Genomic DNA, 25,679 nt, shown 5'->3' on the forward strand with positions numbered 1-25,679 from the left:
AAAGAAAATAAAATCAATATTTTTATGTTCTCTGTACTCTCATGTTCATTGCTGTGTTACTTTCAGTAGTCAGGATCATGTGTGAATGAAGTAAATATGGCATATTAAAAGAAGTAAATCCTGGAGCTTGCAGCAACGTGGACAAACCTGGAGGACGTTATGCTCAAGTGAAGTAAGCCAAACACGAAGAATACGTGCTGCATGATTGAGCAGAAGCACAGAGGAGATGGGTGCTTCAGCTGGGCAAGGCCTGCGGAAGTGGGAGATGCTGGACAAATGATAAAATCCTTTGGTTACACATGATGCATAAATTCTGGAGATCTAATAAATACACAGCATGGAGACTGTATTATATGTTTGAAATTTGCTGTGAAGATACTTTTAAATTGTTCTCAGTACCACTGGAAAGAGAAAACTGTGAGGTGATGGGTATATTTTAATAAAACAGAGTGGTATGAAATGAAAATTGCAGTGTCCATAAAATTTTTGTTAAGACAGCCACATTCTTTTGTGCATCAGCTAAGACTGTCATTGAATAATTAACAACAAAGATCATATATGGTGCTTAGAAAGAAAAATGTGGAAAAAGTGCTAACTCTCAGGACATGTGGTGCGTTGTATTCAGTTTCAGAAGGATAGATGGGAAAATGCTCAAACTTCATTGGAAGCAGCCTTTGATGTCTTGTTGACTTGCAGATCCTGTGTATATCTTCTGCCTCAGTTTACCTTCCTGCTTTCCTCCTGGGACTCTGGCTTTTGTCTGTTGTACTTTTCCTCTGCATTGCTTAGTATGTTTAGGGGAAAGTCACCTTAGCTACCACCTCATTCTTCTGGAGCTTGGTCTATGATTCATACTACATTGGTGGCTCTCTATTCCTGGATACTTTTTCTAAAATAAAAAAAAAAAACTCAGTTTTTCTGATTGCTTTCGTCTGGAAGTTTGATGCAGATTATGTAGTCCACTATGGGTGTAAACAGTTCATTTCCAAATATTTAAGCAAGTACTCATTGCATGAGTTACTCTTTAATTTATGGAATGTTGCTCATCTTGAAGGGTAGTTTTAGCTATCATTTTTTAAAAAAATCTGTTGACGTGTCTTCTGTTGACAGCCACTTACCATTCTTGAAATACTCAGCGTTGTTATTCTTAAAGGAAAATTGCTTAGTTCCTCATTAAATTTGACAGCCCTTAAGGATTTTATTTTTATGGTTAGTCTAATGAATAGTACAGATTCTTTTGTTTAAAATAATGTAATGTGTACATTGACATTCAAAGACACAGAGACTTCAAATCCTTAAAACTAATTAGAGGAAACAGGTAGAAATGTCCGAGTTGGATTCTGCTCTGGAGAGCTTCTGTACCACTGAGCAGTAGACACACACAGTGAGGGAGCCATTGTCAAACCGCATATTTATTAATGATCATTACAGCATACCTCTTTGCTTTTCTCTCTCCTTTCAGCCTTTCTTCAAACTTTCAAAAAATGCAAGTTAAACTTCTAAAGTACAAGTTCTTATAACCGACCCTGTGCACTGTCTCAATTCATCTAATCCCTTATAAATATACAAGTGAGATCATGTCACTCTCATTAAAAAAGAAGTAAGGCCTCATATTTGCAGTTAGAATAAAACCTCTAATCTTTTTTTTTCCAATTTATTGTTTGAAAGCCAGAGCAGCAGAGATTGAGATGTACACACACATGCATGCGTGCACGCGCACGCACACACACACACACACACACACACACACAGAGAAAGAGAGAGTGAGTCTTTTGTTTGTTGGTTTACTTCCTAAATGACTACAACAAATGACTTAACTGCGAAGTCTGGGCCAAGTCAGGGCCAGGAGCCAGGAACTCCAACTGGTTCTTGTGTGTGGGTGACATGGGCTCCAGCACATCATCCACTGCTTCTCCAGGTGCATTAGCAGGAAGCCAGATTGTGAATAGAGTAACTGAGGACAAGAACCAGCACTCCGATGTGGGATGTTAACTTCAAAAGTAGTGGCTCAGTGTGCTGCACCACAACACTGGCTCCAAACCTGTAATTCTTGGTACTTATTGTTTATTAGATTGCTGTGTAACTCTTTAGTTCCTTAAGAGCAGGAACTTTTTCCAAGAATATTTTCAGTACCTAGGACAGTGCTGAAAGAGCATATGTAAATCTTTGATGAATAGGTCTTAAATAAAAGAATTAAGTACCTGGAGTTTCATATTGTCCATATATACTTTTTCATGATAAGTTTTCTGTGAACTTTTTAAAGATTTGTCATATGCATGGATTTCAGTTTTCTTTGTACCACAGTAAAGTTTTAATTCCATTTTTTCACAGAATAAAGTACCCTCATGTGTGTATCAGGACCCAGTTATAAAAATCTTAATTGCAAGTGATTTGGCTTTGACAAGTGGGTCATTGTCTATTTTCCTTCATGACATTTACAGTTCTTACATAAGTATTGTTCATAATGATTTCATTAAACTCCACTATCTCAGTAGTAACAGGTCTTAAAAGGAGTTCCTTGTTTTAATTCCTAATGGTGTGTGTGGTGTCATCTGCTTTTTCTGTAATATTGGATTTTAATTTTCAGGCCTTATTTTGCTAGATATTTTTGCTTCAATTACATTTAGTGAAAGATTTGTAAAAATAAATGCTAATACTGTTTCCAAGATTTGAGATGTTGATTTTTTTAGGAAGCTCACAAGATGGTGAGAGAAGCAAATGTGAAGCAGGCAACAGCAGAAAAACAGCTGAAAGAAGCTCAAGGAAAAGTAAGCTTCTGTTGTTTCTACACTGTGGAATTTTAAGAAATTAGTGGAAGTTTTAAAATATTTGAAAGTGATTGTATTTTGTTCTGATTGTGAAGGCTTGGATAACACAAAAAACAAAGAAAATAGCTACTGTGGGGATAGAAATAGTTTATATTGGTGTGTATTTATATTAGAGTTGAGTGATTTAAAGCTTTTTAGCACATACATCATCGAAATTATATGACTGCATTTCAAAGTTAATATTTTTCTTACTGAGCAGAAGAACCTGTATGCTAGATTTTATGGTTTTAGAGTGAACCACTACTGGTTGCAAGAAAGGATACTTGGAAGATCTTTGAAGATTTACAAAAAATACATATTAGCTGTTTTGATAGTTTTATAAATTGAATTTGACATGGTTAATAGTAGCTGAATCTGAGTCTTAGGAAAGTATCATGAAGCTTGGTTTTGTCTTGCTGCTCACAGGAAGTACAAATTGAACTGAAATCCCGTCTGTGGAAGTGTTTTGGCCCACGTTGCTGTCATTGAGGGGCACCTGTCACAATACATGCAGTCCTTATGCCTGTGTTGCTTTCTCTTAAAGATCGACGTTCTGCAGGCTGAAGTCGCTGCGCTGAAGACGCTCGTCCTGTCCAGTTCCCCGACGTCACCGACCCAGGAGCCTTTGCCAGGAGGAAAGACAGCTTTTAAAAAGGGACACCAGAGGAACAAAAGCACGAGCAGTGCGATGATCGGCAGTCATCAGGACCTCAGTGTGATCCAGCCGATTGTGAAAGACTGCAAAGAGGTACCGCCCCAGGACTGTCCCTCCACCTCGGTCGAGAACTGTAGTCCTCAGCGCTGTACTCACAGTTAGAGGTCTTGCCAGCAAAGTTCGAGGACAAAATGTTAAGACGGGGGAGGCTTGACCAAGAGTGGCTGCGCTCAGGGGTCCTTCCGTTCCTTTCTCACCTGACTGATGGGGAGAACCTGGTGCATGACTGCAGGCTTGCTCGTCTCAGGCTTCCACCTGGGCAGCAGCTGCTGTGGAGTGCAGGAAGGAGACCGGGTGGCTCCAGCGACCTGGCTGGTCAGAATGTGTTTCTGGGGTGCACTAATGAAATACGAATGTGAGGAGTGAGTGAAAACAGGCTGATTTCTCGCTGAGTGGTGTGTACTTTCATTTATATTCTGGGAAAAAACAGAGTTTGTTATCAGTAACAGAACTCCAGTTAATAAGCTGTGAAAGTCAAAATTATGGTAACCTCTTGCTTTTAAAATTTATATAGTTAATTGGGTCAATGTACAATATTTTGATTTATTTGGAGTAAAACCTATGTAATTATTAATAATTTAATTGATCAGTAATTTATGAATCATTACTCCCCTGTTTTTTTCTTGAAAACTTAGTTCTGCATCACTGAATTCAAGTCTATTATTAATCTTGAAGAAGCTGTGTATACTTGCTCAGTTTAAGTTTGGCATGAAAGCCAGGATTTTTATCAAATTGAATAGGCAAGATTATTATCTACTTTGTTTAATTATTATTAAGATAGATGCTAATAAGTGAGAAATGTAACACTTGATGAAATTTGAATGTTATAAAAATCTGAAGTTCACATTGATTTCTGTTGAATGTTTAAGAACTTTTAGTCATTTCTTAAATCTGATTTCTTTGAATTTAAGTGGCATTTCTATTACATTTCTGCGAGTCCATAGACAACAGATTTCAAGAGTTTAATATATACAACTGCAAGAATATGATACTCTACCCTCTCCCCCTGCCTTTTTTTTCTTTCGTCTTAAAAAATTTTTTTTTAATAATGTAAGGTCAGTTTGCTTTGTAGTAACAGGCTTAAAGCTTCTGTAAGTGAAGAACTCTACAGATAAAATGTGGATATTCCACTGTTCCACACAAGTGTAGACAGCAGATTTCAAGGTGTAAGTTTAGCTCAATGTACATTAAGTTTATTTTTGTCATCTCCGTGTTATCTATAGCCAATAATGGAAAATACAGCATAATTGTCTTTTTGTGTTTGGCTATTTTTACTAAAAAGGATGATCACCAGTTGCATCAATTTTGTTGCAGAATATCGTATATGAGTAGTATTCCCTTGTGTATAGGTACCACATTTTCTTTATCCAGTCATCAGTTAACGGGCACCTGGTTGAATCCAAATGTTAGCTATTATGAATTGGTTAAGTAGCTTTTTTTTTTTTTAAAGTTTTATATATTTTCATTTAAGAGGAACTCTACAGAGAGAAGGACAGACAGAAAGATCTTCTGTCCACTGGCTCACTTCCCAAATGGCTGCAACAGCCGGAGCTGAGCCAAAGCCAGGGGCCAGGAGCTTCTTCTAGGTTTCCCACGTGGGTGCAGGGTCCCAAGGTTTTGAGCCATCTTCTATTGCCTTCCCATGCCACAGCAATGAGCTGAATGGGAAGTGGAGCAGCTGGGATGTGAACTGATGCCCACATGGGATGCCAGTACTTATAAACAGAGGATTAGCTGATTGAGCCATTTTGCCAGCCCCAGATTAAATAGCATTTTTAATTGCTCGGTGTATCTTGTGTTTTTGCCATTGTTTTGATTCAGTATATCTAATTTTGTACTTTTTCCACTTATAGTTCATATTAAGATAATTAAAAGTTTTATCAAGTAACATTTTAAATAGTTCAGTTTTGAGATCCTGTAAAATGTCAATAGGCAACGTATAACTTCAAACTAATAACTTTTTGTTTTTTGCGTATATGTTCTGATATTTTGTAAAAAAAAAAGGCTTGTTAAGTCTTATGTGACAAAGGAAACATACGAATTTGGCCTGTGTAAGGCTTGTCACAGGTAGTGTCAATATTAAAGATGACTTGTGCTCACCTTGTGTCTCTGTGGGAAATGAAATGGGGCCTCAGTCATGGCATTAGCAGTGCATTTCCTGAGAACGTTCAGGAAACAAGCATGTGGACTGGGTGTTGCAGTGCAGCTGTGGCTGGAGATGCTCTGTCTACACTGGGCTGCCTGGGTTCACACCCTGGCTCTCCTTCCAATCCCTGCTTCCTGTGAGTGTATACTTAGGAAGGCAGGCAAGAGTCTGCCACTCGTATGGGAATGCGGCTAGGATTCGTGCGTCTAGGCCTCAATGTCAACCAGACATGGGTGTTTCGGGAATTTGGAAATTAAGCCAACACATGGCAGGTCTTCTCCCTCTCTCTGAATCACACTGCTGTTCCGATAAACAACAGCAAACCCTAGCACACATGTGTATGTTACACACATACACATATGAACTGCTCAGTGCTTTGGGGTCAAGCTGCTTAGGTTTGAATTTGGCCCTCAGTACTTTCTTGCTGTGCAACCTTGGGCAGGCTGTGTTAGCTCCCTTAGCCCAGCTTCCTTATCTACAGAATGTGGGTCCTCACTGCTGTGAGGATGGGGTGTTGAAGTTGCTTACCATAGTTTTGGCGCAGGATTACTTCTTAGGAAATTATTTAAATTGTTGCCTTAAAGTATCACTTAACCCAGTTTGGGGTTTATGTGCATTTTCTCAGTAAGCTTTACATAGGGAATTAATTTGAAAATGTAGAATTATTCATCTGCTAAGACTGATGATGCCTTTGTCTTTATTTTGATCCGGGAGATTTATGAGTTGGGATGAAAACAGGTCACAGTGACGCTTCGAAAGAAAGTCTGTAGGAAAGCTTGGATAAGCACAGCCTTCTCTCACTTTCCACAGTCTGTGTGCCCCCTGGTTTGTTGCTTTTCCAGTGCTCTGTGCTGGCAGGGCTGGTGCAGGTGCAGCTCTATGGCCCTGTGGATGGTGCTCATCTGGGTTGAGAGAGTCTGAGAATCTGTAGGGAAGAATACTCGGGGGAAACTTGCTGCAGAGAGGAAATGCTAGAGTATGAAACTGTACCATAAAATAATACATTTTTTAAAAATCTTGACTTTTAGTCCATGAACAGGAGATGTTTATACTATGTTTTGGCTTTATGGAGTGGCTTTAGGTTAATGTTTTTAAAGAAAGCTCTCTTTGTGTTTTCTTTTGGCTTCTTTAGGCTGATTTGACTCTGTATAATGAGTTCAGATCCTGGAAGGATGAGCCCACGATGGACAGAACATGTCCTTTCTTAGACAAAATCTATCAGGAAGATATCTTTCCATGTTTGACATTTTCAAAAAGTGAGGTAACTTTTTTTTTTTTTTTCATTTTAATGGGACTGCATTAGAGTTGTTTTTGTACTTTTTTTATTAAGTCAGGTCACATATTTTAATATCTGATATAAATAAGATGTAATAAAGTGTCATGCTCGACCATTTTCTCTACCCCATATTAGGATCATAATCCTGTGTTATTTGGTTACTGAACATCTTTCCTTATGTGAGCAGAGGAGCGTTCATAGAGAGAGGCACGTATTGTGTTGGAGTGGAGGAACATAAGTCTGTGAGAGTAGGGCTTTTGATTCACAGTCCAGAGTTCTCCGTACACTCCGCTTCAGGCATGTGCTGCGTTTATCTGCACTTGATAAAATCTCACTTGGTTTCTTCTTCAAAGCGGGAGAAACAGTGCCTTCTTTGTCTGCTATAAGGGTGTTAATAACACTAAAAGTATTCCAAGGAACAAGTTTCTCAAACATGTGCGGACATGTACAAATGTAAAGATACATTTTAAATTTGTTCTTACACGTGAATGAATGGTTTGTCCATATATGTCCTGTCACTGTTTAAGAAATTTAACCCCCAGAGTCTCACGTGAGATCTTTCAAGGATTTAATTGCAACAAAATCCTCAGATCAGCAGTGCTATCTTTCTGATACATACTGATCTTATAAATTTCCTGTATTAAAAAATTGTGTGTGTTTAGTACAATAAGGCATTAGCATATTCATTTTAAAGTGATGTTAATAGTAGACATTAGTTGTGGGTGGGGAGGCTATAGACAGTAGAATTAATATCAAAAGGATTAACTTGCAGATCAAAAGAATAACAATTTCACTATAACTGAATTGTTTCTTGAAATGGTGTTTGAATTATAAGAGAAATCAAATCAAGATTATGTAGTGTCTTTCTTTACCAACAGCTAAGGCCAACCTAGTAGAACTTGGGGAAAGAATAATTTGTCAAATTAGTTTACTTTGAAATACAATTTTGATGTTTTCCTGTCAGCAGAGTGTCTAATACTTTGTGTGCTTTTGAAGCTGGCTGCAGCTGTTTTGGAGGCTGTGGAGAACAATACTTTGAGCATCGAACCAGTGGGACTGCAGCCGATTCGATTTGTGAAAGCCTCTGCAGTCGAGTGTGGAGGACCAAAGTAGGTTTTCACACTTGGGCCTCGTGGGAGGGACTGAGGTTTTGAAGTCTCGTGTTTTGGAGTTAGTTTGTCAAGGTGTCATACCAGTTCAGTTTCTTCTGAGGTTCCTGCTGAGTCTGTTCAGCTCAAAGACAAATCCCCAGACAGTGTGAGATGTAGCATTTCTAACTTACTTTCAAAGGAGAACCTTCTAATGCTGAAAACACTCACACATGATAGGGATCCAGGAAGAACAGTTACTAGAATGATGCCTTTTTGCTTGTTTTTAAACTCTGTGTTGTAGCCTGTTAGTGAATTGTGAAATCCATTTAGCAGATTATAAGCAGAATTACTGTATTTATGTGTGTGTATATATGTGTGTGTTTGTGTATATGCTGGTTTTTGTGTAAAACATTTTTTCCTTGAGGATCGCTTCAAAACTAATTGGGAAGATACTGAATTATACCAAGTATCAACAAGCAGTAGGTTTCCAAAAAGCCTTGCTTAGTCTCTCCATGCTTTGTAGTGGTCAAGAGTTCTCACTTGATAAATAATCCTGTCTTTCACATACTGAGAGCTACTCAGAGAGGAGACTCCTTCCACGTTTCAGAGAGTTGGCTTTGTTCCATCCAGTCAAATGAGGGAAGACTGAAAGAACAGTATTTAAAACCTTCCAAAACACACACATTTTTTTTTGCATTGGTTTCATGACTTGGAAAATTTCAGAAAGCTGATTTGTTCATGGTTAAGAACCAGGTCAGTATGGCAAACTAGAGTGTAGGAGAACTTAGAGAAGATATTGATTGACTCCTGTTAGAGTTATTTTGAAGCCTAAGAGGAAAGATAGGCTGAGGTTAATTACTAAGTGTGCTGAAGCCTGCTGTAGGAGCTGTGTGGTTCTTCTTGCTTTTTGTTGTGCACAAGTGTTCTCAGCAGGATGACGGTGCCAGTGTTTAGGGACCCTTGCTATCTGTTTGCTCTGTGGACCCCACATGCACCTTAAAGTCTGTCATGAGTAGCACTCCTCCTATGCCAATCCTGTGGCAAAGCAGCTTCTGAATTTCTGAGAAAGGATTTGCAGTTCTAGATTCTACAGACACCCATGAGTTTTTGTCCTAATTCTTCAGAAAATGGAGAATCTTCTTGGGGGAGATTTGATCTGGGTTTATGAAGCATGAGTAGAAATCAGAAAAAAAATGATATGAAGGCTTGGAAAGAAGACAATAAAGTATGTTGAGGATGGTGGCATATGGAGTGGAAAGTAAAGATATGGCAGATCTTAAAAAGTTAAATTGAGTTGGGGGATGCTTAGAAGAGAAATGGCTGATTGGGGGAATAATTACATAATTTTGGAAATTAATTGGAAAGGCGATTGAGGAGGTTCAGGTTGAGGAAGACGATTACAAGCCTAGGTTTAGACATGTTGACATCGCCATGTGAGAGTGGCAAGCAACAGCTTGACATCTTGGGGGCTGGAGCTGTGAAGAGTTGCTACGGTAGTAACATATTAAAATATAAACTTGGAGCTGGAAATCAGAAAATTTAGTGTTGAATCCTGGCTCAAATAAAAAATATACTGGGTTTGCCAGTTTACAAATGACTTCAGAAATGAGGTCATTTAAGAAACTACTTTTTATAAAATTATTTTGAAATTATATTAGTAGAGCAGGTGATTGGTATATATCTGCTGGTAGAAGAATTGTGTGTGTGAATTTTATTTTTTGGAGTTGATGGGTCATTTTCCTCTTGTGAAAATTATACATTTCGAAGTCCTGAGGACTTTAATACTTGTGCCTTGAGTTGTTTTCTGCCATCAACAAACTATTGCTGTTAAATATTGTTACATATTAAAGAAATGTATTAATAAAGGAAAAATGAGACAAAATCCCCTGAAAGATAAGAATTGCTTTGTGATTTGGATGATACCCTAATAATACCCCTTTTCAACTGCATCTGAAATTTAGTGTTGTTTATTTAATGTATTTGCTTTGTTATATGATTTGTAGTGTCACCTCAGATGCTTTTGGCCATTTCATTTCACTGAGAGTGGTGCTCATTTTGCACTGATAAGGACTGTTTGCTGTGTTCAGCCAAGTTCCCAGCTCAGGAGAGTGACAGCTAGGCCGCTGAGGGTTCAGCCCGATGGACAAGCCAGCTGCATTTCATGGAGCACTGGAGCGACAGGTGGCACATCACTTATTCAGCCGTCACTCAGTGTGTGTTGTTTGCCAGGCATATGCTTGGTGCCAGATATTTAAAGATCAGGAAGACACGGTTTTGCTCTCAATAGGCTTAGAGCCTAATCCAAGGCAGAAAGGCCTGATACCAAATTTTAAAGCTTCTAATATGCAAATAGAAAAGGTAGATGAGACCTAGGGCATTCTTTAAAATACCCTAACTTAAAATTCTGTGTTTTTATATCCTTGTGTATTCCTTTGTTCTTGCCCTGAGGTCCTATATTATTAAACGCAAATAAATCCCCCAACCTCAACTGCAACGTGCCCCATCTGGAAGCTGTCAACCCTGCAAGCTATTGGAACACATTTTGAGACTTGGACTATGGTTATTAGGTTTTTGTTTCTTGAGAAGTGGAATTCCTAGTGGAAAGCGGAGGTTGCCCTGCAGCTGATTGCTTATTTGCCCCAGGATAGGAGTTATATTGAAGACCTCTAGCTTCTGTTTCAAGAACATGGCTAATGTGTGGTATTAACCTTGTGTACTAGGATCTTAGTCCTGTAAGGTCAGGACCAGGTGCCTTTGCCACTGTAGCCCCGCGTCTACAGCAGGGCCTGGTACATAGCAGGTTCTCAGATGTAGTCTTAGTGAATGGGCAGATCTCTTCTACAGGGGGAATGCTTCTAATCATAAAAAACTGAAATTCTGTCATCTTTATTTTACAGAAAATGTGCTCTCACTGGCCAGAGTAAGTCCTGTAAACACAGAATTAAATTAGGGGACTCAAGCAGCTATTACTATATTTCTCCTTTTTGCAGATATAGGGTAAGTGGCTTACCCATGATTTTTAGTAAAATTTACTTTGATATGAACATTTCACTACTCATGGCATTTTTTTCTTTTGGCCTAGATCACTTCTGTGTGCAATTTTTTTACGTACATTCGATATATCCAGCAGGGACTTGTGAAACAGCAGGATGGTGAGTGTTTTGATTGATGTTAAATAGTTACATAAAAGTAAGTAATAGGACATAGTAATGTTCGCATAAATTGTAGTAAGCTTTCATAGGACTAACAAAATGTGTGGAGAATATGAGGGTATACCTTTAAGACATGTTTAATTCTATTATTTCCCTCATTTTAATCTTAATTTTGAATTTTAGGCAGGACCAGTTCTGACTGTCAGGGATTCATGAGAAACGAGGTGGTAAATGTAGAGAGAATACAAAGCTCATTTGGATCTGCTTCCTGCGAGGGAAGAATGAACAGGCTGTGGACATGCTCGGTTTATTTTGCTAGCTAGGAACCATGACAAAACTCACTGTGTGAGCTAGGATAGCTCAAAATGGAATAAGGAATAAAGGTTGCCATCTTCTCACCCAACAGAGACGGGCAGATACTCTGTCCAGGAGAGCCCAGCCGCCTGCCAGTGTGCTAATTTTCGCATTCCAGTCTTCCATGATTATTGATGGTTTCTAGCCACATGTCTTAGGCATAAAAGCTGATATGCCCTGACAGCTCCAAAGCAGTATTTGTTGAGTACACATAGTTGTTTTAAAATAGTTGTTTTAAAAAGCAGAAATATCAGGTGTTGAGTTAGGGGCAGCTCTGTGCTGTTTTGTGTTTGATGTTGGAGGAAATCTTGTGGGTTTTTGTTTTGTTTTGTTTAGGTATTGAAGTTATTCTTGTGCTTAAAACTAGTAAAAAACATACATTTTTTTCAATAAGGTAAACCAGCAATTCTTTCTTCTATGAAAAAATTACCCATGCTGATGAAAAGTTAGTGTAGCTCTGATATGTTGAAAAAGCCCTATTGACTTAAAATACCAGTTGTGGAATTTTATTGTCTACAATGTCTAAAAGAGTCAGAATGAAACCTGTCACTAAGTAATGTTTAATTTCAAAAGGCTGCATAGCATAAAAATTGCCTCTAAACTGGGTAGTAAGTACTTTTTTGTAACTTTAATGAAAGTGACATCTCTTTTTATACCTATTGATGAATAATATGATTTAAACTGGAAAACAGATGACTTGTGAAATTGTCAAGCATGTTTTTCTCTTTTCTTAAAAGGTTCACAGAGAAGATTAATGTAGGGTAGTTTGCTCTGTGATAATAGGAAGAGAGTGTCAGAGGGCTGCAGGGCTGGAATACAGGCATATCTTCCTGGTTTCTGTTATCCTTCCTTTTCAGACTGTTTGAGAAACACTGTATACTATGAGCGTTTGTAGTTGCAGAGTGTTCATTTTAAAATCTGCTTATCATCTTTGCAACCATAGCTAAGACCAGGATTCTCGACTTTGCTGCTATAGGTCGAGCAGTCCTGACCCCAAATCCAAAACATTTCACAACCTAAAACCTCTTGGTTCTCACATTGACCCCTTACTTTATATGGCAACTTGCATTCAAAACACAGGCACATTAGAAACATTTTATAAAATTGCTTTTAGGCTGTGAGTGTAGGGTAGCTATGGATCATACATGATTTTCATATTTAGAGTTAAGTACTATCCCCACATACCTCTTCATGTATATGCAAATATAAATCTAAAATCTGAACAAAAATTCCCCACTACTGATTATCCCAAGCATTTTAGATGAGGGATACTCATGACATTTTGAGCTGGAAGATTGTTGGAGAGGGCTGGCCTATGTTTTATAGCATCTCTGATGTTTGTTCATTGGATGCCAGTAGCAACTTCCAAGTGTGAAAATGAAAAATGCATCCAGACATTGCCAAATGGCCTTAGACTTGAGACTTCTGGTGGAGAACCACGGGTCTCGGTCAATCTGATCTGATCGTATGTCAAATGAAGATTTTCCTGTGTCAGAAATACACAGCCAACCTTTTCCACTTGGAGTGGGGACTAGTTTACAGAGGGTCCTTTACAGTAATGTTTATTTCTAGGTTGAGCCTTAACATAAAACCTTTCCTGTTGGTACAAAGAATGTTATAGAGTTTTTCAATTTATCTCTTCTTTTTTCCTACTCAACCTGTTAGTGTTGGTGAAGAGAGGAATGTCCAAGATCTAGCAAACAAAGGCAAGATCTCTGAGTTAAGAACTCTTTTTTTAAAAAAAGATTTATGTACTTATTTAAAAGAGTTACAGTGAGAACTTTGCACTCACACACTCACACACTCTTAAACAGAGAAAGAGAGAGGTCTTCCATTTATTTGTTTACATTGTAGATGGCCCAGGCACGGGCCAGGATGACGCCAGGAATTTATTGCAAGTCTCCCATGTGGGTATCAGGACCCAAGCACTTGGACAATCTCCTGTTGCTTTCCCAGGCCATTATCAGGGAGCTGGGTTGAAAGTGGAACAGCCGGTATGGGAAACTGCGCCCCTAAGGGATGCCGGATTGTAGTGGTAGTTTACCGCTATGCTACAACAGTGGCCCTGATAATACTTCTAAAGTAAATCAGTCACCGAGTACATTCTTTATGAAGGGAGGCACCAGTGTTGCTGTCCACTCATGACACTGAAATGTCTACTTTTTCTTGGGCTAGGTGATAGTCTGCTCCATCTAACAAACAGTTGTAACAAAACAGATGAATTCTACTTATTGACAAAACCTGGATGCTCATGAGAGTAGGGCAAGTTTGTGTGAAATGATGAAACAGTGTCTAAGCATCACGATATCGTTAGGATATGCCCAGCTGGCATTTCAGCTACTTCTAAATTCTCATCAAAACATTAAAAATACCTGATGGCATTTTATAATTTACATGTCATTTCTGTTTGTCAGTTGATCAGATGTTTTGGGAAGTTATGCAATTGAGAAAAGAGATGTCCTTGGCAAAGCTGGGGTATTTCAAAGAAGAACTCTGATGCTCGGCGTGGGACCATGCACGAACCTCTTGGAACAACTGGAAAATGACTGCATATTTTTATGGTTTCTCAATATTTATTTCCAAGGAGTGGGCCCAAGACTTTTCTCCTCTTTTGCAAATTACACTAAGAAATACTGTGATTTCTTTTAAACTGACTTATGCTATGTTTGCATATTCTTTAGTTGAACACACTGTGAAGAATTACAGGTGTACACTAGTGATTGCAAAAAACAAACAACAAATAAATAAATGTTAGATTGACTGTGTGCGTTTTCTCTGGCTCTAACACGGCAAATGGAGTCTGCAGAATGTATTAAATGGTGATTTTCAAACTGCGTGGCAGCTTGAGAGAGGCTGAGTAGACAGCACTCAATTTCTGTGCTTTTTATCTATTTTTGTCAGTTATAAAAGTTTTATGTACTTATTTACTTGAAAGGCATAGTTAAGGAGAGAGGGAAAGACATCATGCTTGGGGCGGAGAAACATTTTCCACCCACTAATTCATTCCCCAAATTGCTATAACACCTGGGTTTGGGCCAGTCCAAAGCCAGGAGCTTGAAATCAGATTTGGTTGGGTGGCAGGGGCTTTCTCAGGCACATTAGCAGGGAACTAGAGCAGAAATGGAGCAGTCAGAATTTGAACTGGTGCCCTATGGGATGCCAGCATCACAGGCAACCTGTTGTGCGTTAGTGCTAACCCTCTGTGTATTAGAATTTCAGAAAAAGATATAGGTGATTTGAATAGAGATTTCTGCTGCTAAAATATTTGAAAGTTACTCTTTTAATTTTTCTGCAGTCTATAACGAATCCCTTTGTAATTGTGATTGTCAAATACAGGACATTGAGACAGTCACATCTCATTCTAGGGATGTAATGTTGAGCATCTTGGTATAATATATTCATGTTTCATGTATATCAAGCACCATAGTGACTTTGGAGGGATATGGAGATCAAGGAGTCAGGTGTATGCAAGGAATTCTGAAGGGGTGTGGGTTGAAAGAAGGTTCTCAGGCCGGGTGCACTCTCATCATAAATCTTCTAAATCCTTAAACTTGCTCAGGTAGAAAACCTGTTACAATTACTTACGCAAGTAAACAAGGTCATGGTACATATATAGTAATTACAGAGGAGGAAAAATAAGGGAGAGAACAACTTCATTTTCTCCACTTAGAGAAAAACTATTAATATTTTTGGCAAACAGCCTTTTGGTTTGCAAATATATTCTACGTATGTACACAGATTTTTGAAACAATAAGTCTTTCTGCTTTTTAGCTTATGTATTATTTTTCCTTTTTTGGTAATATAGTTGCACATCTTAATCCCTTCGTGTTGATTATAAGAATTTGAACAGGGTCCAGCGGCGTGGCCTAGTGGCTAAAGTCCTCGCCTTGAACATGCCAGGATCCCATATGGGCGTCGGTTCTAATCTCGGCAGCTCCACTTCCCATCCAGCTCCCTGCTTGTGGCCTGGGAAAGCAGTTGAGGACGGCCCAAAGCCTTGGGACCCTGCACCCGTATGGGAGACCTGGAAGAAGCTCCTGGCTCCTGGCTCCTAGCTCTTGGCTTCGGATGGGCTCAGCTCCAGCCGTTGCGCTCACTTGGGGAGTGAAACATCGGATGGAAGATCTTCCTCTCTGTCTCTCCTCTCTGTATATCTGACGTTGTAATAAAAATAAATAAATCTTTAAAAGAAAATAATTTCAACACAACTTCTTGTGTGGGAGATGTAGATAGTCTTCATTTTTAAAAATCCTGTATGCTGTAATGAGTTCCATAGGTGAGCCACTTAAAGTAAAATTTTTGGGTTAAGACTTCCCCATGTGCTTAAATATTTGCTTTACTACCTTGCCTTCCAGAAAAACTGAACCAGTTTTACATTCACAGCAGCAGTATGTTGGAGAGACAGATGATACTCTGAAGATGGTGTTGGTTTCAGTGCCATTCAGGCTGAGTCAAGCTTGCTGATGGAAGCCTCAGTCAACAGGCTACACAGACACCTGAGCGGATATTTGAGTCTGGTGACAGGGTTGTAGAAACTCTCATTGTTATGCTCAGTTCAAGAATCTGAAACTGAACATGAAAAGAACTTGGAACCTAGAAATCGATGTCCAGAAACATGTTTCTAATGTGGGCTCATACTATTATTTAAGGCCTCAGAAGATTTCCCACACAGAGTATACAGACAGAAAAAGAAATCCAGAATGCTGTGAGAGGATTGAAGTGTGCTCAAGTACTTAGGTGAAGTTTGTTGGTGATTAGCCATTAGTAGGGGTGAGTGTTAGGCTTAGTGGTTATGTGACTGCTTGGAGTTCTCACATTGTACTGGTTCCACTCCTGATTCTCCCCTCCTGATGCACACCCTGTGAGGCAGCAGAGAATGAGTGAAATACAGACTTATGAGAAGCAAGGCAATGCTTGCACAGAACAAACCCTCATCTCTCGATATTTATCTCAGCATAGATGTAGTGCAACTTGCAAGCCACATCTCAGCATTTCATCTGGAATATATGGACTCATCAGAAATTTATGTGGCAAAGTGAAGGTTGGAGAATGACTAAGACACATCTGAAGAAAAAAGAGAACTTCCTGTAAGAACTTTCTGTGAAGCTGAAACACTTAAGAGGATATGGTGTTAGTGTAGGTTGGTCAAGCAATAGCACCAAAGCAAAGCCACACAGGTGTGTCAATTTCATATTGACAGAGGAAATAGATCAATTCATTACATGGAGCCAACAAAAAGTGAAAAATTAGAAATCAGATCTCTTCCTTATACCATATACAAGCTACTTTAAATGTTAAGCTTTATAACTTCACATGTGGAAGATATGGATGAAATTATGATTGGAAGTATAGATGTCATATATTTAGGAAATACACCTAAATGTCAGAGATGAATTAATGGAGAACTCATCATGAGAAGTCTTGCAGAGCTGGATTTATTATTGAAGTAGGACGGCCATCATCTTACAGGATGACACACTGAAACAAAGCAAGTGAGAGTTTTTAGTACTTTTACAAAACCTAATGCAAGTGGTGGGCAATCTGGTTCAGAGCACAGATTAGCTGAGTTTTCACAAGGTCAGAGCAGCCCATAACAGTTCCAAGCAAAGGGTAACTAAGTAGCTCTCCTGTGGGAAGAAGGAATCCGGCAACATTCCAAGGAACAACAAAATAACAGACTCTTGAGGTCAGATCTGTGCATGACTCCAAGCCTATATACTGCTATGCATGTACACAGGGTGTCCTCAGCTTTACGTCTCTCTTGGAATGTCTGCCAGGCATCTGCATCACCTGAATATTTTCCCAGTCCTGCTTAAGTAAAGAGAAGTTTAAATTGGAAGCAGAAAGTATAAAAGATAACTATGAGTGTAAATAGTTGTATTGTTTTTAAATCCAAAGCTTGTTAATCTCAAGATACAATAAAGCCAATGTACTAAAAAAGAAAGATATGTATGTATTTGTAACACAGCCAATAATAGATTAGTATTAGGAATATAAATAGAACTGCTATGACCCTCCATATTAGAAATACATATCTGGGATTGGTACTGTGGCACATAGTAGGTAAAAACTACTACCTGTGATGCTGGCATTCCATATGGGTGCTGGTTCATATCCTGCTGTCCCACTTCTGCTCCAGCTTCCTGCTTATGGTCTGGGAAAAGCAACAAAAGGTGACCGAATGTGCTTCGGTCCCTGCCACTCATGTGGGAGACCAGGGTGAAGCGTCTGGGTCCTGGCCTTGGCATGGCCCTGCCCTGTCCTGGCTGACCATTGAGGCCATTTAGGAAGTAAACCAGCAGATGAAAGAGAATTCTATCTCCCTGTCTGTCTGTCTCTAATCCAACCTTCAAATAACTAAATAAAGCTTAAATGTTTATCTTTGTTAATAAACAGGGAAACAAATTAGGACTACCATAATGTGTTTAAATACATTCGGCAAAAATGAAGAAGCCCAACACAAGTCAAGTTTTGGAGATTTTAGTCAATAGGATAACTCACATATGCTAACAGGAATGCTTGGTTATGTGATAAAACAAGCAGTAAAATTTCAGGATAGTAGCCTCCTCTGAATGTTGGAGAAGTGAGAGGAGGGGACACAACAACAGGAGTCACTGTTAAGATTCTAGTTCTGATTAGTGGGTTCATGGCTGTTGGTCATTAGAAGTAAGTGCTGTCAGGAATAAATGAAGTAGAAAGTCATGTGTAGATCACTGGTGGTGTGTTACAAGTCAGCATTATTAGCCCCAATACACTAATGTTCGTCTGTCTCATAACATGAAAAACATGTAATGGGATGGATGGTTGAAGACTTGCACCCTGCAGAGGGGAAAGGAAAGAAATCCAATATGAATTCTAGTCTTGGCTTAAGCAGTTGCTGCAGTTTTGCTGAGTTGAGGCACTCTATGGAAGGAGCAACTTTGGGTATATATGCAAGTGGAGATGATAAGTCGGTAGTGGGTGAATTTATGTTCAACATTAAAGTCAGGACAGGAGATAAATTTGAGAGTAGTTAGCCATTGGACCAGATGGGTTACTCTGGAGACAACTGCTGCACTGAGCCCTAAGTTACTGTGACAACGGTACTGAGTCCTCAAAGAGGAGGAATCCTTAGTAAGGCAAGAGAAGGAAGAATTAGTATGATGGCTAACTTACACTCAGGACAGTATATCTAGATGGAATTAAGTTGCCAGTATTACCAATTCTAAAAGCATTCTTGCACTGTTTGTTTTTTAAGGTCCCCAAGAGGGTGCACTGTTTCTGGAGGTAATGACAACATCAAGTCCTTGTGTGGTCAGAGAAAGATCCTATTCCACCTTTCTGCTCCCAAAATGTATTTGCTATGTTTTTCTTTGTTAGAGAATGTATGAGATACTAATCTGATATGGATATACAGAAATGATGCTTGGTATTAGCCAAAAGGCCTAAAGGTGATTAAGTTTTGGAAAAGTTTCAGAAATAGATTTAGGGCTGAGCAGAGAGGCTGGCTTAATGGCAAAATCTCTGGCTTGCGAGTTACTTGGGAGACCCTCATTCTGGTCCAGACTTGCAAGATTGGCAAGTCAGGCAGATCAGTAGGCCTCTCTGGCCTCTGCTATAAAGACTGATTCTCGTGTTCTCTGTGGTCTCCCCCAAGTCTTGGATAATCATAGCCCCTGGCTGTATATCATAGTGTAACATCGGCTGGAAGAACAAAATTTGGTTTCTGAACACTAGACCTTAGTACTTGAAGAGCAGAACATCTGGTTCAGGGGCCATATAAGACCCACAAAATCATTTGGTCTTGACTAGCCAAGGCAGTTGTAGGTGGGACTTGAACTCCACTAACTATGTTGCAGGCTTTTAAAAATATTTATTACTATTTTCCATGATATGGTTATGTATGTGTTGGGATTTCCCCCTCAACTCCCCTTTCTCCACATTCCCCTGCTCCAACCTTTTACCCTGTATTACAATTGTACTTCAACAATCACAAGTTATACATACTGCTATTAAAGTGTATCATGGCATTGTGGGTATAGGCAATACTTGCCAAGTCGCCAGTGGGAGTTGCAGCCCATCAGAGAGGTTCCTAAGGTGGGAACGCTTGTAAAATGAATTGTGGTAAGGCCCTGTCTTGGGAAAGCAAAATGGCAAGGACAGCATTCTAAAGCTGATACAAGCAGACAACAGAGTTGGCATATTTGAAAATTTGCAAGGAGACCTCAAGTAACATCTAGTGGTAGGAAGAGCAGTAAGAGAAGGTTGGATGGGATCAGTCCGAGTAGACCTTTGCAAGCCATGACTGGGAATTTGTAGTTTTTCTGTCAGTTCTGATCTGCACTTGCCTTTGTATTCTCTTTCTCAGCTTAGCCTTAAGACTGGAATCCCCTGAGTTTGTCTTGGGTCCTCTTCTCTTCATCTAAGTCGTCTGTAGGTCATCCTGTCTAGACTCACAGCTTTAAACATGACCTATATAGCAGTCATTCACAACTCTGTCTCTAACCCTGACAACCCCCTACTTAGCTTTGGACTTCTCTTTCCATTAGCTTACTCACCTGCCACTTGGATTTCCAATGGGCATCACTAAAATGGATAAACTCTTGCTCAAGAGTATAATCAACATTCTAGGGCTTGTTCTTGGTTTTTCCATGTCTACCATCACCACCTCAAGACCCACCTATCAGCAAATCTGAGCTGTCTCTGAAACTTATTCCCAGTCCATCCACTTCCCTCCGTGTCCACCACAACTATCCAGCCCAAGCAGTTACTATGTTTCCCCTGGACTGCTGCAGTAATCTCTTTCTTGGTTCCCTTGCCTCCACCCCTGCCCTCCTTCAGTCACCACCGAAACAGCTGCCTGCATCTTCTCAAGACAAAATCTGGATCATGTCACTTCACTGCTTAAAGCTCTATAATGGCTTTCCATCACACTGATGGAAAAAACCCCAACTCGACAAAAAATCTTCATTGATTTTTCATAATGGTGACTGTTATATAAATAACAGTAAAAGTCACCATTAAAAGATAATTCATGAATGTTTTTAAAGCTGCAATTTTTAAAGAAATAAAACTATCAGGCAACTTGCAAAAATATTGAAAATAAGAGGAACAACTTTAATGTAGTGAACTTTTCAATACTTTAGGTAGACCACCTGGTAGAGAACCATCTTTGGGGAGGATTTATTTCAGCTCACAGTTTGGGGCTTATAATTCAAGGCCAGATACTACCATAGTTTGCTGTCTGTGGAGGCTGGATATGATGGATGTGGAGGCATGCCACATGGTGAGTTGTGGACAGAGAACCTAGGGCTTAAATTGAAATTATCAAACCTCTGGAAAGCCACCCTCCAAGGGCATGCGCTCAGTGACCCAAGGATCTCTCATTGGTCCCATTAGCCATTAACATAGGACATCAGAGTTGAGACATCTGCATGAGTTTTGGGGCAACAAATCCTATTCAACCCATAAAACTTTCCTATTGGCAGCCTCTCGGGGAAGTACCAACTTAGGTCCAGTCCTGGGGGAAGGACCGCCATAGTGTCTGCTGCATTCTGGAGGTACAGGTTTCAGGGACAGACTCAAGAGGGAGACTTAAGTTCCCATCACCACATTCCCAGCTTAACCACCTCCCTGGAGGTAAGCACAGGTGCTCGGGTTTTACTATTATCAATTGGAAATCTCTAGGCAATATTAATATCAAGATAAACCTAAAGCAGAGCTGAATTAGATTGCTACTCAAGAGAATGTGTTCCCATTGAATTGAGTCAGGTGAGTCAGGAAGCATTAGAGGAATAAGGATAAACCAAGCAAATAGAGTATTTGTTATTCAGTAAAGGGGGGGATTTCTACTTAAATGTTACTTGTACCAACCGGATGTGCTCTGCATTCTCTATATATAGTGACAGACATATATGCAAATATATGTATATACATATATGAAACACATATGTTTCAGTCCTTCAGCAATTTCTGTCTAAATGCCCTTTACTTTCCTTAGAAGCTGCTGATGGTTCTAAGTCTGCTTGTGAAAGCTCCCATTCCCAACCTTCCCCTCCTGACCTCAGTTGAGCTTCATGCCTGTGCTCCTTGCCCTTGAAAATATTTTGGTTTATTTTTCTCCCTGTTCTTTTTAATGTGTTTTTAAAACACATTAGTGGCCAACTTTTATAATGAGGAGATTTGAAACTGAAGCCTGTGCTTTAATCTTCTCTCATGAAATTGATCATTTTGATAACAGTGAGCCCAAATTTTTGACTGACAATGCTTGGATGAAGTTCACTGACATCACTTCTCAGCTGGCTTTGCCCGCCCAATTGCAGGATACACACTGTCTGGTTTACTTGTTTCCTGCCTTTTCTGGATGTCACTCTGGCACCAAGGCTGGGGATTAATACCCTTACATGGTTGCTTATTTTGACCTGCTTACTAAATTACTTTGCTGTCCCTTGAAGTAGATGAGCTTGGGACTGTGACCTTAACCGTAACCTTTCAGCTCAATCCTCTCTGATGTTTCCCACCACTCCTTTGTCTGCAACTGAGAATGTGGAGCCTTTGGGTGTATTTCAGATAGGACCCGGAGTTGTAACTGGTGCTGGATTCCAGTGTGATGAGCTACTTCCATGGACTTCCAGAACATTGGGCTGGAAGTGTGGCTACAAGCTGCATGGTCTAGGCATTTTAGCTGCCATATTACTTAAAGGCATCAAAATACTTTAAAAAATTGCACCAATTTCATTCTTGCTTCCTGGATCCAATCAATATACTGTTTCCTTGTTGATTTAAGCTTTATTTTATTCTTTTTTTTAAATTAAATTTATTCATTAATTACATTGTGTTGTAATTACATAGAATCTGGGATTCTCCCCCCCCCATCCTCCCCCCATGGTGGGTTCCTCCACCCCGCTGCATAACCATAGTTCAAGTTCAGTTGAAATTCCCTCCCTGCAAGTATTTGCCAAGCATAGAGTCCAACATCCCATAGTCCAGACAAGTCCAGCTACAATAGGGTAGACCCTCTCTGGTCTGAAGGCAGAGTCAGCAGAGTATCTTCCCGGTCAAATAAAAGCACTAATATACCATCTGCAACAATTAACATCATTATGGAATTAATTGACATGGTATTGAGCAGTCAACATGTTAAAAATAAATGCGATTTCTTAACCACTTTCTGTGACCCTCCCATTCACAGTTCAATTTTAGTTTATATACTACAAATGACATAATATCCATAACATAACATGATATGCCTAACATCATATCACATTAAATTAAGGCAAACATGTGGTATCTAACCTTTTGGGATTGGTTCATTTCCCTTAGCATTATGGTTTCCAGTTTGGCCCATTTGGCCACAAAGAACTGCATTTTGTTTTTTTTAATAGCTGAGTAGTATTCCATGGAGTAGATGAACCATAGCTTTCTTATCCAATCCTCTGCTGATGGGCATTTTGGTTGTTTCCATGTTTTTTAGATTTGTATATTCGTTGGCTGTATTTTATGTATTTATTTTTAAGAAAGACTTGTATAGTTCTTTGGAAGAGTTGGAGAGAGAGAGAAACTTCCATTTGCTGGCTTACTCCCTAGGTGGCTGCAATGGCCAGGTCTGGGCCAAGCTGAAGCCAAGAGCTTCCTCCAAATCTTCCACTTGGGTGTCAAGAGCCAAAGCACTTGGGCCATCCTCTTCTGCCTTTTCATCAGCAGAGAGTTTGATTGGAAGTGGAGCAGCCAGGACTTGAACCGGCGCAAATATGGAATGCTGGATTTGCAGGTACCAGCTTACTGGCTATGCCACAATACTGGCTCCAACATTAGGTTTTTTTGGTTTGTTTTTGTTTTTGTACTGCTAAGGTGGATTCTCATAGTAGCTTTGGAACTGGAACTGGTTTAACTTTAGTTACTGCTGCAATCAGTAATTGTAATCACTAATTTTTCTTTTTTACAATTGGTATCATTATGTCATGCATTGCCCCATACTCTCTCATATAGAAATTGTCAATAGATAAATTTACAGTGAAAATGTAGGGGATCAGGTGACTTCCAAAATCTACCAGGATCCTTCTTTAGCCTGTTGTTCCAGTATCCCTCTCATTGCATCAAACACACAGCACCCATTGTGAACTTCTCCCTCTAAGCCATTGTTCATGTTCCTCATGTTATATTACCTGTTGCCATCTCCTCAGCTCCTAGCTTTTTGTGGTACTTTTCTAGGTTCTTATTTATTTATTTATTTATAATACAAAGTCAGATATGCAGAGAGGAGGAGAGACAGAGAGGAAGATCTTCCGTGTGATGATTCACTCCCCAAGTGAGTGCAGTGGTTGGTGCTGTGCCGATCCAGAGGCAGGAGCCAGGAGCCAGGAACTTCTTCCAGGTCTCCCACACGGGTTCAGGAACCCAAGGCTTTGGGCCGTCCTCGACTGCTTTCCCAGGCCACAAGCAGGGAGCTGGATGGGAAGTGGAGTTGCCGGGATTAGAACTGGCGCCCATATGGGATCCAGGTGAGTTCAAGGCGAGGACTTTAGCCACTAGGCCACGGTGCTGGGCTCCACTTTTCTGGTTCTTGCAGATTAGATTAATCTTTCTTCTCTTGGTTCTCTTGGGATGTTTTCTCTGGATCTTATAGTTGAATTGGGTTATAGTTAGTTGGGTTTTTCTCATTACCAAGATTTGAGCCTACAACAAGTACATTGGCTTTTTATCTCCTGTACCCAGCAGGTAGCCTCACATGAGTTGAATTGAAACAAGTAGGGAATTTATTTTTTCAAACAATTTCATGACTTGCCCAAGTTGATCTGGGACCAAATGTGTTTTTCAAAAGAGATTTAACAATTTTTTTAAACATACCTAAAAATTGTCAATGCTTTTGGGGCATCATGAGGTGTCTTAATGTTTTTGTTCTATATTTTAAAAAGATGCAGTCAACAGAAAGTGATTTAGCATTGATAGCATCCTTGATCAAAAAGCCAGGCCATAATTATACATGTGATGATAGTATTAAGTTTATTGCATTTCTTTGCTGTAATAGTGATGTTGCTCCTGGTGGAAAAATAGCTTTATTATTAGGAGACACATTCTGGTTTATTTAGGGGTATTATGTCAAGTTATCAGCAACTTATTTCCAAATGGCTCAGCCAAATAGAGAAAAAGGATATTTATATCTTAAAAGAGAAAATGCAAAAATGTCAAGACAATACTAATTAGTAAGTTTAAGTGAAGAATAAATGAGTACTTCATGATAGTGTTTCAATTTTTCTATAGTTTCATAATTTCTATCAAAATACAAATTGAGAGAAGAACAAAGCAAAGGGCTAATAGAGTAGTTTAATTTCCTAATTATATTCTTCTTAGGCTATTACTGTGTAAATTATAGCAGAACAGTAAAAATAAAGCATTTGGGCATAGCTCTATTTTTAAGAGGGAAACTATTTTGCAATGAACCATATATTCAGCTGTTAGAATTACTAAATTTGTAATGCAGTTTTTACTGTTTGTATGAGAGACCTCCCATATTTTATGGCTTACACTTTTAACAAAAATAAATTCTGGAGGAAGTAAACCCATAGTGCATTGAGGAATCTAAGTTTGTGCTGTAAGTTTGGAAATCTTTATCAAATCCTAACTATGCATTCTCACAAGCATTTTACAATAATCTGCTATTTTTGGTATCTATAAAAGTCATTATATTGATTTGCCTCCTTTTTGATTAGAAAAAAAACTTATCTTGGTAGCAGTTAACTGGATCTGATTGATAAAGACAGAGATAGAAATAGATGGGTGTAAAAGGACACATAGGAGATAAGACTATGCATTTATTGCCCATTTATGTAATTACATGTGTCACCAAGGACAAAGTTCCTTAAAACAAAGGCAGAAGGCAGAGTGGGTGCTGCTCCCAGCCTGAAGCTAGATGGATTGGCTGCCACTTCCCCCTTCTCCAGTTGTCCCAACGCCACGCATATCCTTCTTGTTTGAGAGTCACCTTTGAGAACTCAGCCAACTTCCTGGCACAAGTAGATGGCTGAAGACATGCTGCACTCCAATAAAAAGAAAACAAAGTGTTTTCAGGATCACTCCTAGGCTCTGGATCCGGAGGGTGGCACTTCCGGGAGTCTCAGGACCCTGTTTTCAAAGGGAACAGTGACCAGGATCCCAGCACC

At 39.4% G+C, this 25,679-nt stretch overlaps 1 protein-coding gene across 3 annotated transcripts in view; it reads left to right on the forward strand.

The window, feature by feature from the left end:
- The window catches only part of RAB3IP (RAB3A interacting protein), a 48,961-nt gene extending 34,766 nt beyond the window's left edge, over nt 1-14,195 (forward strand). For all 3 annotated transcript variants that reach the window (XM_058673492.1, XM_058673491.1, XM_004583020.3), the window contains 7 exons: nt 2,691-2,768; nt 3,352-3,555; nt 6,801-6,929; nt 7,941-8,053; nt 10,933-11,032; nt 11,118-11,187; nt 13,956-14,195. In XM_058673492.1, coding sequence (XP_058529475.1) covers nt 2,691-2,768; nt 3,352-3,555; nt 6,801-6,929; nt 7,941-8,053; nt 10,933-11,032; nt 11,118-11,187; nt 13,956-14,038 — 777 coding nt within the window. In that variant the 3' untranslated portion in view covers nt 14,039-14,195. The remainder of the gene's footprint in view (nt 1-2,690; nt 2,769-3,351; nt 3,556-6,800; nt 6,930-7,940; nt 8,054-10,932; nt 11,033-11,117; nt 11,188-13,955) is intronic.
- Nucleotides 14,196-25,679: the final 11,484 nt, after the last annotated feature.

The sequence above is a fragment of the Ochotona princeps genome, chromosome 15, assembly GCF_030435755.1.
Source record: "Ochotona princeps isolate mOchPri1 chromosome 15, mOchPri1.hap1, whole genome shotgun sequence".
Lineage (NCBI taxonomy): Eukaryota > Metazoa > Chordata > Mammalia > Lagomorpha > Ochotonidae > Ochotona > Ochotona princeps.